Source organism: Poecilia latipinna, unplaced genomic scaffold (assembly GCF_001443285.1).
Source record: "Poecilia latipinna isolate Pla-1442-1.1 unplaced genomic scaffold, P_latipinna-1.0 Scaffold915, whole genome shotgun sequence".
Classification (NCBI taxonomy): Eukaryota; Metazoa; Chordata; class Actinopteri; order Cyprinodontiformes; family Poeciliidae; genus Poecilia; species Poecilia latipinna.
Window position 1 is genome coordinate 65,070 of NW_015113531.1, and position 14,278 is coordinate 79,347.

The 14,278-nt window shown below is 38.9% G+C and overlaps 1 protein-coding gene across 1 annotated transcript in view; it reads right to left on the reverse strand.

Annotated features, from left to right (window-relative positions):
* Positions 1–1,712: 1,712 nt before the first annotated feature.
* Positions 1,713–14,278, reverse strand: part of LOC106957563 (thyrotropin-releasing hormone-degrading ectoenzyme) — a 162,778-nt gene continuing 150,212 nt past the window's right edge. The window contains exons 17-20 of the mRNA XM_015048950.1: positions 8,031–8,198; positions 5,777–5,917; positions 5,618–5,699; positions 1,713–3,432 (exon numbers count right to left, since the gene is read on the reverse strand). Coding sequence (XP_014904436.1) covers positions 3,280–3,432; positions 5,618–5,699; positions 5,777–5,917; positions 8,031–8,198 — 544 coding nt within the window. The 3' untranslated portion in view covers positions 1,713–3,279. The remainder of the gene's footprint in view (positions 3,433–5,617; positions 5,700–5,776; positions 5,918–8,030; positions 8,199–14,278) is intronic.

Sequence of the window (14,278 nt, forward strand, 5' to 3'; positions counted from 1 at the left end):
TGGATCAAACAGCAGAGGAACAACTCCGAAAAGTTTCTCCGGTCCGAGGTTCTCAAAATGTTCTGTCAAGATCCGTTGGAAAGTTTAGTTTCTCCAGAGCAAAATAAACGGTACAGTCCAAGTAAAGTTCGTGATTTGTTCCAAAATTGCGTCCAAAGACTCCACCGCGCTGAAGACAACCAGATATGTCCAACCGGACGATGAGTTCAAAGAACACAGAGCTGTCCGACAAACCGGAGAATCCTGCGAAAAAATATTCACTGCACACAGAAAGCCGAACTCTGAGGTCCATCGGGGCGTGGTCTCACTGCAAAGTCCAAACTCCGTAATCATGTCCAATCTGGTCCATCGTCAACATAGGAAAAGCTGCTGTAAAAAGCAACATCATCTGCATATAAAACAACCAAATGTTTAACCTGGATGGGATCAGCCGAGTCAGCAGATTTTATTCTCCATGTCAGGTCAGAAAAACAAAATGAGTTGACAAAGATGTTAAAGATTGTACTAAATATGTATCTGATCATCAGTGAGTTATTACTATTAGAAATAAGGATTTTATTCTTGGGGTTTCAATAGGAAATGAAACTGGACCAGATTAAAGTCGGATGTTGGAGGATTTTAGACTTTCACTGGACAAACATGGTTTGGCCTCCATACTTAATGAAAGGTCAGGGAAACTGAGGCTTGGAGATAAAAGTAATTTAGTTTATGTTTTTAAAGAGTTCAGGAAAATCTATTTTTTCTATATTCAGTTTTGTTAGCTCACCAAATGACCACCATCTTGTTTGATAAGCGTGTTTTAAGAATGATTGAAATAATAAGATACTTTTTGTAATTTATTTCTTTTACAAAAAAGGGAAAGAAAAGAAATCATTTAACACTGAAAATCATATTTTATTTTTAATCCATGTCGAATGGACCAAATTTATTTTTAAATGAATAAAAATTCAGTCTGTAAACATCTCACAAAACCAAGTTGCTGGGTTCTGCAGGACGGGGCAGCTGGCTGTAAACTATTTTTTAAAACTACCTTGTTTTATTGCCATCACTTTGGTTGGATCGTTTTTAATGAAAATAAAACTTTGCAGCATCATGAAGTCTCAAAATCACAACAACTACTTGATTTGAAGAAACTAAGCAGAAAAACTTTCTAAACTTCTGCAATCTTGATCTGCAACAGAAATGAAAGCAGATACCCAACCCTGGAACTATTTAACAACATCCACGTTTTCCTTCCAGCCTCTTTCTGTTAATTTACATTTTAACCGTGTAACTCGACTGGATTTGGGCTACACGCCATAAAATGTTAAGTTATTGGGACTTTCCTTGTTAAATAAAAATAATGAGTGATTTTCACCTCTGAGGTAAACATGTCTGAATTTATAAACGGAAAACTGATATCAGCCTTAAATAGAAAAAAGGGTGAAAATTGAGACTTTCATGTATAATTAATAGCTTTGTCGTAAAATGCTGTCGGACATTTAGACTTCAAATGTTTGTCAAACCTGTTATTTTCCAACCTGCCGGGATGAAATGTCTGACAGCATCGTGTCTTTCATGCTGCAGCCATTTTTGTTTTGTTTTCTCTTTGAAATCTTCAAACATTCTGCAGCTCATTAAAACAAAAGACCGACCAGAACATCGTCGCTCATCAGAGAACAATTATTCCTGCACATGTGGGGCTCCAAGTGTTCAAGCTGCTGTCATCTTCATTTTTTTGTTTTGTTTCTCGTTCTGAAGCAACAAAAGCCTCAAACCGTTCAAGTTTTTGCTCTCTGACTTCAAGCTGCGTCAGTGTGAACGCTGCGAAGCCGTAATGAGTCTGAATGAGTTTTCTGAATGCTGTGAACAGAGGAGACCTGGTTCAAACCGTGTTAATTACAGCAGTGATCGACACGCCTTCACATTAAAGCTGGTTAAATAAAGAAAACACATAAAAGTCAGATTCTATCTGAATCTCTGATATTCTATCACACAGAAAGGTTTCTCATTCTAAAGACAAAAAAATGTTGTTTGTTCAGAATGTTTTCAGGTTAAACTTGATTTTAGATGTTTGGCTCAGAGAGAACTTGGAAGTTAAGCCCCATCTGCTCTGATTGGTCCACACCGGTGGTCTGATGAGCTCCTTTGTTCTGATTGGTCCACACCAGTGGTCTGTTGAGCTCCTTTTTCCATCTACTAAGATTGTTTGCCTCAAATTACTTCCAGTCTTAATGCGGCTAACGTAGCGTACATTTCCCACTAATGCCTGTTGATGCATATTCCACACATTCCCCTGGCAGAAATCCTCTGCTGCCATCTAGTGATTTGAAGTTAAAGCCAATTATGTTTAATTTCACCAACTTTTGCATCTATATTATGTGCTATATTCAAATTAACACTCCCTTACTTAACTTAAACAAAATCAATCATTTATTTGTTTTTTTTGCACATAGTTGAAAAGAAATTCAGCCAGGAAAAGGTTTTTGTGTCATATAAAAAACATTTAAGAGGTTGTCGTAGATACGTTTGTGTTTGTTTCTGTAGGCTCATAACTGATTTACGAAAACTAAACTAAGAAACTCAAAGTAACAAACTGAAATAATTTTGTCAGTATCCATTTTGTGTTTGTTGCCACAGATAAAGGAAGAGGGTTGAATTTTCCACAAAAGAAAAAATAATGTTGTATCCCTGCCATAATGCTATTAATATAAATTTACCTTTTTATTTTAATCAAGTCTCAAATCAAAAAGCTTCAACAGCCCACCTCCCTGCAGATAAACCCTTTAAACTTTAAAGCCTAATGGGACATTGGGTTTATTCGCAACAATTTGTCTTGTTTTCAGGTGAAAGTCAACAGAAAGCAGAATCACTGATAGAAATCAGAAATATCAAATATCGCAATCAGTTAACTGTTTTCAGTGGAAAGAAATAAACCATATGCGAAGAGCTTAAGGGTCGGCCAAACATTTCTGTTTTCTTTAAATTCCAAAGTTTTTGTTGTTTCATTTTGTTGGTTGAAGTTGGTTGTTATTTTGTTGACGGATATAAAATCTGAGGCTAGCTAACCCATGCCTGGATCAACCGTTGTCACGTTTTTACAGCACAATTTGACCACAAGGGCTTTATGTTGAGAAAAACCATCGATGAACACATTAAACTTCTTTTAAAACAAAACCAGTTCAGAAACCGGCCCATTAACCAGTCAGGCCAGTTGTTCTGAGTGCGTCCGTTAGCTAGAAGTGCATTAGCTTAGCAGTCAGAGTGCAGTTAGCTTCGCTCCAGCGAGCCGGCGGAGCGTTAGCCGTAGGTGGAGCTCGGAGGTTTGCGAAGCCACTGGTAGAAGTGCCGCCGGTGGAGGCGGTGCCAACGGACGTTCCCCTCTACGATCTCCAGCGCCCGCGGCAGCGCAGGCCCCGCCCCCACGCCGCTGGACTGGATAAACTCCTTTAACTGGAGGGGCGATGGTGGAGGGAGAGGATGGGGCGAAAACAGAAACGTTAAAAAACAAGAGTTATCGGTGTTGGAATCAACATCGACTTCAACCAACCCAGTAAAACTGTGAATGTTTAAGTCGTGTATTTTTATTCAACAAATATGTTTTATCTCAAAGTGATAGTATGACAAACAGCGGCTTTGGCTGAGCTTCCATTATAAATGTACGCAAAACCTTTTCAATATTCCACTAATGGTGAAAAATTAAATTTCGCAATTGTGGAGTTTCAGATAAATAACAAACAAAATTAAAATCACGTGTTAAACATGAACAAGTCATAAGTCATCAAAAAACATGCAGCACCATCATCCTCCAACCACTTCCTGTCGTCTTCTTTTTTGTCAGTTTTGCCAGCAGTAACATTCAATCTGTGATCATGTGACTCATGATGCAAAAAAAGTGTTTTGCAAAATAAACCAATTTCAATAAGGCCAATAAAAACATCTTCCCCAAAACTAGCTGGCATGTTTCTGTTAAACTAATATTTTTTTTAATTCCGTCAGCAGAAACGCAGCCAATGTGTTTCTGCATCCTGGTCCTGTAAACCAGAGGAGCGATTACTGACTGGAGACTTTTAGTGGGATTTAATGACACTGGACTCCAGCCGTGGAAGATCAGACAGTTTCTTAGCCGTTTTATTTTTTTAAGTTCTGATCAAGCACTGGGAACATTTCAGCTGAAAACCCCAAAGTGTGTGACAGTAACTTAAAGAAAAGCATCTGAAAAGAAGATTTTTTTTAATGTGAAAAGAGAAATAATTCAACTTGTTTCAGGTCAAAGACCAAAGCGAGAACTTGGTTCTGTACACAGTTTGACAGATCCAGTGGAGCACAGAAGGAAACCTTTCCCTTTAAGTCTCTTTACTTTGAATCATTTGTTAACGCTGCTCCCTTCTTCCCCTCCACAGTTTCAGTTTCTATTTACTTTTTCCTTTCCTTTCTTCCTTTTTGCTCCCCAGAGTGATTCACCCAGACATTTGTTCAGATCTGAAATAAAAACCCCATGTCAATCTTTCCCTTTGTTGAGGTTTTGTATTCAGGCGTCCCGAGGGAAATAATCATGTTTTGTTCAGAGGTTTCACTGACAGTCAAGGCCATACAGAGACTGTAATTTGTTACCATAACAACAAGAAGAGTAGAAAAAAGGGCGAAGGGATAGATTTTCATTGAGGAACACCGTTAACCTTTCAGCTTTTATGTTATTTCTGCTTCATGTATTTATCCAGGTGTCTTTGCCTTTGTCTGAATAAAACAGGTGAACCGGCTGTGAAATGACTCGACATAGAAATGATTAATCCAGCTTTACTTACCCAGATTAATCAACCCTTGATGTGAAATATTGATGAGGTGGTGAGTCCCAGGAGAACGTGTTAATACGCCGTGATTAATTGGTGTCTCAGATTTCCTAACGGCCGCAGATCAAATGCTTTTTCAAGTCCTGCTGCTTCATACTTTACTGAAGTACCACAAGATTTACATTTGCTAAATTGGTAATAAAAAGGAACATTTATCCTGGTCGACAGATTTTCTTCTTATAACCAAACTCATAACAGTGTATCAGTTCTACTAAATATCATAGGGCGGGGGAACAACATTAGCTTAAAAATCAAGGAGATATACGGTGTTTTAGTCCCCGATAGTCTGGTAGATCCGATTAGATTCTGAACCAAAGTTACAACATTTGTTATATTTTCAATTGTTTCAGTTCTTTCTCAAACTATCCTAATTAATTAAGCAACCTGTTCCCCTCCTCACCTGTGGGGGCGCTACACCAAGAGCCACTGAAGGAAACAACATGAAAACCTCTGAATAAGACAAAGTGGATCGCTGTCAGATTTTAGCGATTCGAGGATTTCTCTTTAGTCTTTGGCTAAAAATCACGAGCCATTTCTTCCGTTAGCATTAAGCTAGCGCACTTGTTTTGGTATTTACCCAGAATGCAGTGCGGTGTAGTCCGCTTACTGCTTTTGCATTTCAATCAAACAGACAGTTAGGTTTGTAGGTGGACCAGAGTTTGATTTTCAGCTCAAATACGCATTTGCATCTCCCCAACAAACCAGACTGGAGTTCGACTAAAGCTGGTTTCACTCCTGATCGTCCGGCAGACTCAGTTTGTTTGTTTTGTTTGTGTTTCTGTATTTACCTCATTGAGTTCTCGCTCCGTGTTCAGGAACTCTGTGACTCCACCGATGAGTTTTGAATTCATGAACAAAGCTTCTCCGTATCTGGACAGAAATGGCGACGCGGTTAGAGGAACACGCAGAAACAGGAAGTAAACCGGGACAAGGTTCTCCTGTCTCACCTGGCGTTCAGGATGTCCCACTTGTCTCTGAAGTATTTCCAGGCCAGGTTCCGACCTTGAGGGTTTCGTCCAACGTGAATGATGACGTCGATCACGTCCTGCTCAGGGACCAGGTCAGAGGTCAGAGACAGGTTCAGTAACCTGGAAAAAACAAACCCAAGAAGAAGAAAAACATGATTTAAAGAAAATTTATAAAAAATATAAACTTCAACCAACTATAATACATTTTAAAACAGGATGTAAAAGTCAAAAATCAAATCATCAAGGTAGAAAATCACTTCAGAAAAAGTTCTGATAGGTTAAGCATTTATGCCTGCCATACTTTCTATGTAAAATATCTATGGCTGAAACGATTAATCGGATTAATCGATTGCTGAAATTATTGTCAACTAATTTAGTAATGAATCGTTAACTGGAGCATAAACTCAGAAACAAAACATAGCAGTAAATAAGCCGAAATTGTACAAAAACATCAGCAGAATGTGCCAATTTTTTCATCCGATTAATCGATTAATCATCAGAAAAACAATTTCTAAAATAAACGTTAGCCGTAACCCTGAAAATACCTTTGATTATAAAATTCTTCAAACTCTATAGAGATTATTATTCAGTTTCACATTATAAACGCAGTGAACTTTTAAACCCAGTCACAGCTGATTGCTTCAAAAGTGACACAATGTTGACAAAAATAACTTTAAAATTTAAGTTAGACTCTATATGAGTTGTAAAGTGTAGTTACTGTGTAGAATCAAGTTAGTTGATGTAGAATCAACGGTTAGTTGATGAAGAATCAACGGTTAGTTGATGAAGAATCAACGGTTAGTTGATGATCTTCTTCCACAACAAAACAACCAGTTCAGTCCGTTTTTGAAAAGCATCTTGATCTGTGAGAATTTCTCTGATTCAGAACAGTTTTCCATCTGCACTGAGCCATGACCTCCCCCCGATTTCATTTCCCAAAAAGAAGAGCACGCCTCCTATGCTGCAGGAAATAAAGACTTTGGTCACTTTGGCAGAGACTCTGTGACCTTCAGCCACACAAACATGGAGCTGAGGCAGGAAAAGGTCAGGTGGTTTGATGAAAATTGATATTTTCTCGCCGTGTTGTTGGGAGTCCCTCCACTCGTTGTTCCTGTCAACCAAAAATCACTTCCTGAAAGGACACACCTGAGCTACAGTAATCAGGTTACTCCAGGCTGCAGCTGACTGACAGAAATATTTCACAAACACAAGAAGAAGCTTTTTTTTTTTTTGATTTTTGTTTTAGATGTGGGAGGAAAAAAGTTCAGAGTTTTCTTTCGCTTTCCTTTTTCCCATTTCTGTGTTTTCCTGTTGGTTTGGTTTCTGCTGCCGTTTCATTAAACCCTGAAATCAATTCCTTCTCCTTTCCCACAATCCCTCTGTGCTGAAACCATTTCCTCTGTGACCAATCAGGGAGCTTCACGGATTCGCGTGTCGACTCCTGCGTGTGTGAGTGTGTGTGTATTGCTGATTGGATAAGGTTTACCTGCACACACACACACATTAATGCAACAACCCGGCTCCGAGTGTGTAACATCCATCTTCCACATATTTCTGAACACAATAGCTGCTGCTAACGGCTGATAAACACTCTGATGTTCCCACAGACGCAGCCAAAGCTGCTTTCCTCTGCTTTAAGTTCACATTTTCACCAACGTTCATCCACTTTGCACCATCTTTAGTCAGAATATCACAGGAACAATCTTCTGTAGAGCCTGACCTTTCACCTCATTTAAATGAAAATATTTGACCTCTGAAGCTTAGTAAGTATGTAAGCAACTGTAATCTGATTACTGGATTGATGTAGTAGCGCTTAGAGATTTACTCGTTACTGAAAAAAGAAGTCAGATTAGAGTAACACATTCCTGTTATGATGCAGTATTAGAGCAGATAGACTAAAAAAATGGAGTAATTTTTCTGCCAATAAAAATCAGAAACTTCTGAGCTGCAAAAGTGAAAAATTTGCATGAGAAAAACAAACATCAAAATTTAGCAGAAAACCTCACAAATGTGGAGAATAATCTCAGAATTTGTTTTAGGACAAACAAGGACATCCCTCATGTCCAAAGTCAAAAATTTGCCAAGAAAAACTGAAATCTTGAGATTAATCTCAGAAATTTTCTAGGATGAAGCTAGAAACTTTTTGTGCAATCCCAGAATGAAGAGCGATCTCTGATCGATCGCATTGATCAGGCTTTAACCCCTTCCTGTTCCAGGTGAAGTGACGTAGCACCTGTTGAGGAGGAAGGTGTTGTCGGAGCAGGTCAGCGCCTCCAGCAAGATCTTCTTCTCTGAGACGGCGCTGGTGGAGTGAAACTTCATCCAGATAAACTCCCACACGTCCTCGTCCATCAGGCTGACCCCGGTGCAGTAAACGATGTCCCGGATGTTGGGAGGAATCCTGTAGATGGGAAGAAAATAAAAAAAAGAAGAGAGTTCAGACATGGGAAATGTAAAGCGTGTTGATAAGGGCTGGATTTAACTGGTGAGGGAAGAGTAGGACGAGAGCAGGAAACGTAATGAATCCAAAAGCCTCGATAAGACGCTTCCTCTGGATTAACCCCAACACTTTCTGGGTGCTAATTTCTCTCTCGGCAGGAAGTTGCTTTGAAAAACCTTCAGCTGGACATGAAAAACACACCTTACACTGCAAAAAACAGCATTTTTATCTAGTTTCATGTGCAATTATACTAGTTGACTTTGAATAAGACAAAACTAACTTAAAAGTAACTTTTCACCAAGATATAAGAATTGAAGTAAACAATTCCTTATCAATAAAAAAGTGCCAGTTCCACTGGCATATTATTTTATTATAACATTATAAAAATGTCTTGCTATAAGGGAAATAATTTGCCAGTTCAACTAGTAGATATTGATACTAAGGAATATCATAGGAACAACCTCCTATGTATTTGTGGAAAGTCACTTCTAAGTTAGTTCAGTCTTATTTCAATTATAGTAAGGTATTTGCACCAAAACAACTTGGTAAAATTTGATATTTATAAAGTGTAAGACACTCAACACATCTGTCAAAATTAATAAAATTCACATAATTTCACTTTTATGCTCATTAAAATCTGTGCCAAACTGACTGGTGGAAATGTGTGATTTTTAAAAATCTGGAATCGTTTCAAAATAGATTTTTCTCTTTAACACAAAAAGAAAAACTGCATGTCAATATGAGAGTAATCAAAATCAGGACTGGCAAATCTGCAGCCTCATTATATTCATGTTCAACTTGCTTCCCATCTGTGGTTTTTGGCAGTTTTATTATTCCCAGTAAACACTTCAACGAAGCGAATTGGGAAGTAAAGCGGATGTGTTGACTGACAGCAGCTCCTTTCAGAATGAGCCATTCAGATGCTGCTTATCACAGCATATCCACAACTCAACATTTACACTCGCACGGGAAAATGGCTGCAAACCGATATGCAATTATACATCTGTACATCTTTGAAAAGCAGAAGTGGAGCCTTCTGCACAACCATTAAGAATGCAGCAAGTGGACTCTGGACGGTAAACACTTGTCTTTTCCAGCAACCATTGAACCAGCTGACCAAATGTTCTGAAACGCTGCTGGGGTTGCTAGGTAACAGGCTGGGCTTGGTTGGGGTTGCTAGGTAATGGCACAGTTTCTGCTGATTTGTGGCTTAACAATAAGGAGGTTTTTGAAATGGTTTATTTTCCAGACACCAAAAAGCATTAAATTATTGCCAGAAAATGGTTGGATGATTTTTTTAAAGAGCTTAGTCTGTTTTAGGAAACAGTTGAGACCCAAATGGAAGAATAAAACAGCAAAATGTGAATTTTGCATAATAGTCCCCCTTTTAAAAAAACGTAATTCACAGCATACCTCTAAACTTAACCTTTAAAAGGGGGTCCGCTGCGTTAGTATGTGGTTTTCGTCCCCGTTTGGTTGGTCATTACACCAGAAAAGGTCCTTATTTGGCTACATAAACAGATATAAACACACACACGCACGCACACACACACACACACACACTGGATCCTCAGTAAAATTAAATTATATTCATTTCTTTCACACTGTGAAACTGACCTAAATGGTCAGAGAGCAAAACTAAGTGAGCTCTTTTGACTTCAAAATCACAGTAAACTGCTGAACAGTGTGTGTGTGTGTGTGTGTGTGTGTGTGTGGTGTTGGTTATGTTGCTGATTTAGGACCTTTTCTGGTATAATGACCAACCTCCTTAAGACGGGTTGGTAATTTGGGGACCAAAGTACAGGACCTCATGTTTTAAGATTACTGTTTAGAACAGGGGGGTCCAAAGTGCGGCTCAAGGGCCATTTGTGGCACTTGGAATACGTTTATGTGGCCCCTGACTGTAGTTGAAGAATGGTGCAAATTTCACTTGTGACAAAACAATTTCCATATATTACATGTGAATTTATCTGCCAGTGGAAATAATACTTTCTCGTTAATGTTGAGGAATTATTTCTTTTTAAAAAGCTCCTGTATGTTGCTGAAAAGTTACGTGTGAGTTAGTTTTTGTCTTTTTTTAAATGTACTAAGATATTTGCACTAAAAACTACGGTACACCAAAATTACAGTTTCTTTGTGTTTCTTTGCAGTGTGGGAGGTGTTCAGTGGTCATCTTGGTCAATGATTTCTGCTTCCCTTCTTGCTAACTTAAATGTAAGCTGTTGTCATTGGGTTGCCATGGTAACGGGTGTCCACTGGGAGTAAAGCTAACAAGATGCGTTTACACTGCAGCCTGAAGTGACCCAATTCCGATTTTTTTTGACGTAATGCGACCTGTATCCGATCTTTTCATGGCAGTGTGAACAGCTCAGGTCGGATTCTTTTTCGAATGTGACCCATATCCGATACTTATCCGATTCAAATGCGACCTAATGTCCAGGCCGCATTCATCCGAACTGAACGTCACTGATACTCAACAAATCTCAGTATTCTGTGTCCTGATACGCGCAAGCAGGAAAAACAACAACCATGATGGATTATATGAGGATTAAGTTGTTAATATGCTGCTCCGGTTGGACAACAACTTCAAATAAGTAAGCTAAGCTCCACCGTTAGCCTCCATGGTTACTTCCGCAAACACTGAGCACTTCTTCTTCTTTTTATGGCAGTTGGCAGAACACTGAGAACGCTGACGCTATGGCGCCCTCTAGTGCGCATGCAGGACACTTTCAGGTCGTTTGCCCGTTCAGACTGCAGAACGCATACAAGTCGCTTTTACTGGCAGTGTGAACGGCCTGGCAAAAAAATCGGAATTGCCAAAAAATCGGAATTGAGTCACTTCAGGCTGCAGTGTGAACGCAACCACAGACAGCGAGAAAAACAAGATACGAGTCGATCTTAGTTGTTCTTTGCCCTTTTCTCAGTCTTATTTTTCCTTTGCTGTGGCGCACTGCAGCTGCTGTAATTTCAAAAAGATCAATAAACAACAAAAACTGGATTAACTTCCTTGTTTGTTTGTAAAACGTCAAACAGGATAAAATGTTTCATAAAGTTTTTAACAAATTACGTCTTCTAGTAGAAATTATGTCCAGAACGAAGGAGAAAATTCGCTTAGTCCTGGCTTTTTTGAAGTGTAGAATGAATGTAAGTCAATACACACTCCTAATGCAGGCAGAAAGACAAACCAGTGTGTGTGTGTGTGTGTGTGTGTGTGTGTGTGTGTGTGTGTGTGAGTGAGTGATCCAGGGACAATTGCATTATTTACTGACCTGGGAAATCTTTTTAGAGATGCTCCACTTAAGAGCAACACAAACACATTCCTGCTGACGGAGGCAGAAAGTGTTCCTCCATGACAGCAGCTGCCAACGCTAAGCTCCTCCTCCTTCAGTTTTAACCTGTTCCTGAATGTCCGTCTCTGATGAAACTTCAGAGTGATAACGTGACATTTTCTTGTTCTCAGCACGCGCCGCGTCTCCCTCCAGATGGCTCTGATGCCATTAGCTTCCTCTCTCTGAGTCGGTGTGTGTGCTGCAGTCTGCAGAGGATGTTTCGGGTCCTGAAGCTATTTTTCCTGAAATATCTCGTCCTTCCTCTGCATCAAACTCCCACTCTGACAGTAAACATGCCTCTGCACCATCTGCTCGCTCCGTCCGTCGCTCTGTCTGTGGGATTCTGCAGTTTAAGTGTCACTCTGGCGTTCCCCAGAACTGCTGATGAAACATTTAACTGATCGGGCAGAAAAACAGTGGCCTAGTTAAAGGTTAAAGGTTGAGATACGTCAGGAGAAACTTGTTAAAGCAGACAGACTCAGACATGAAGTTTTAAACCTCCTTCAGGAGCAAAAAGCCGCTTTCCGTCTGATTCATTGGGTTTATGACGAAGTAAAAGGGCTAAGAAAATGAAACTAATAATAAAGTCCTTAAATTACAAATTTATTCTCGTGATATTATGACTTCATAAACATAACAGTCGGCCGTAATCTCTCCCGTCGTCGTGGAGGAAATTGGAAACATTTTTTCCAGAGTTGCTTTATTTCGTTGGGTTTTGCAGACACTCATCTTTGAATGTCCAACCACATCATGCGGGCTTTGACTAGGCCCTTCCAAACACTGACTGTTTTCTTTCTCAGTCATTCTGTTGCTGTCTGGTATCATTGGTCTGTTCTTGATCCAGTTTGGATCCAGCTCCAGTTGTTCCCTGGGTATCACTGGTAGTTTGGTTACCAGTTGGATCCAGTTACTGTTTATGTGAAAAACTACTGGAGATAAACGACAATTAACCAGAGCCGATTAACGTCAGAACAATGAAATGATCAGGAATTAGTGCTGTCAGTAAATCCAACTCTCACAGGCTTGACTGACTGACAGTGAAACGTGTGTTGATGCTTCCACACAACTATAGGAGATAATTTAATCTCCGTGTTCAGTGGGTGTACCTCCATTTCCTGTAACCTGATTAGACATGCTGCTTCTGCTGTGAAGAGGGGTCTAAGCCAATAATTATGCTCTGTTGCAGACCTCAGCGGTCTAATTTTTTAACTATTATTGAGCTTTGTAAAAATATTCACAACCCCAGGACCTTTTTTCATGTTCTGATACATTGGAAACGCAAAAATTAATCTGTTTTACTGAGATTTTATGTGACAAAGAGGAAGAAAATAACTAAATCTAAAATGTGAAGCAAATGCAAAACTCAGATTGATGAACACAAAGAAACTCCAGCACTTTTCTCAACTTCTTTCATTTTCAATGTGCTTTAGGAAGAGCAGTTGGACAGATAAACCAGCGCGCTGTCGCCCCCTACAGGCACGGCTGTGAAACAAGGCCACAGATTAAACAGCAGCTAAACCTTTCTGCATTAAAAGGCATACATTTAAAGCCAGACTCATTTTCTTTAGAAATGCTGGGTATAATTCATAAAATAGTGGAGAAAAGGAGGTTAATTGAGGTGAAGCAGTTTATTGGTGCCTATAACCCCGTTACAAGTTTAATCCATCCATTTGTCACCAAGATAACTTCAACAAAGATCTTCTTACAGCCATTTAATTTACAATGAATCCGCACTGTGGTTTGATTAATATTCCATATACTGCTCTCTGCAGTAATTACTCTCTCCCTGTTCTGGTCTTTGTGGTTTTATATTCAGGTGCGACTCCTCTGAGCAAAATAAGAGCCAATATTTAGTCCTGATTGGAGCAGGCTGGGGTCAGATTAGCTCTTCTCTGTCAAGGCTTTAATTATTGGATTCTGATAATAAAAGAATATTTGGGATTTAAAAATACTCAGACAGAAGGACTGCAGATGGGATTAAAAATCACCCTTTGGAAAAATTAATCCTGAATGAATGTGGAATTATTCATCACTTTTCCACCAACAGGGATAAAATATTTCCAAAATGACAAATTTTAAAAGAAAAAGCTTCATGTATTGATGGAATTTGCATAATTGTAATTGTAATAGAAAACTACCAACAAAATAATCAACAATTTCAATTAAAAACTCCAAACTTCATACTGAATTATTGAATAGATTTCAACACAGATATTTATTGTTCTTATCTGTTGTTCAACCATCAGATCAGTGCTACATCTTTATAACTGAGATGCTATTTTAGGCTAACTCTCTTTAGCACAACGTGAACAAACTTTTCAAGCGTCCAATCAGATCGTTTTAATTTAAAAACAAATGTTGATGATTGTGCATCAGATTTAACGGGCGTAGCAGAAACGCACAAATGCAAAGGTTCCAGTTGGGAAACTGTTTACTAAAGAGAAAGTTTTATAAATATGTAAAATAATGTTATATATTAATGACATATTTTATAAATCAAGTCAAAGCAGTTATAGATATGTTAATCAAGTCTATCCAGATCCTCGCTAATGCATCATTGTGAGTTTATTGCAAGTTTTCCACAAAAATGGTCAAAAATATTAGGATTAAGTGATGCCAACTCCCACCTGCAGGTGGCAGTATTTAGTACTTCTATTGCTGCGAAACAGCTGTTTATTTAAATTTTAAGTGTTTATTATTGGGTTTTATCAC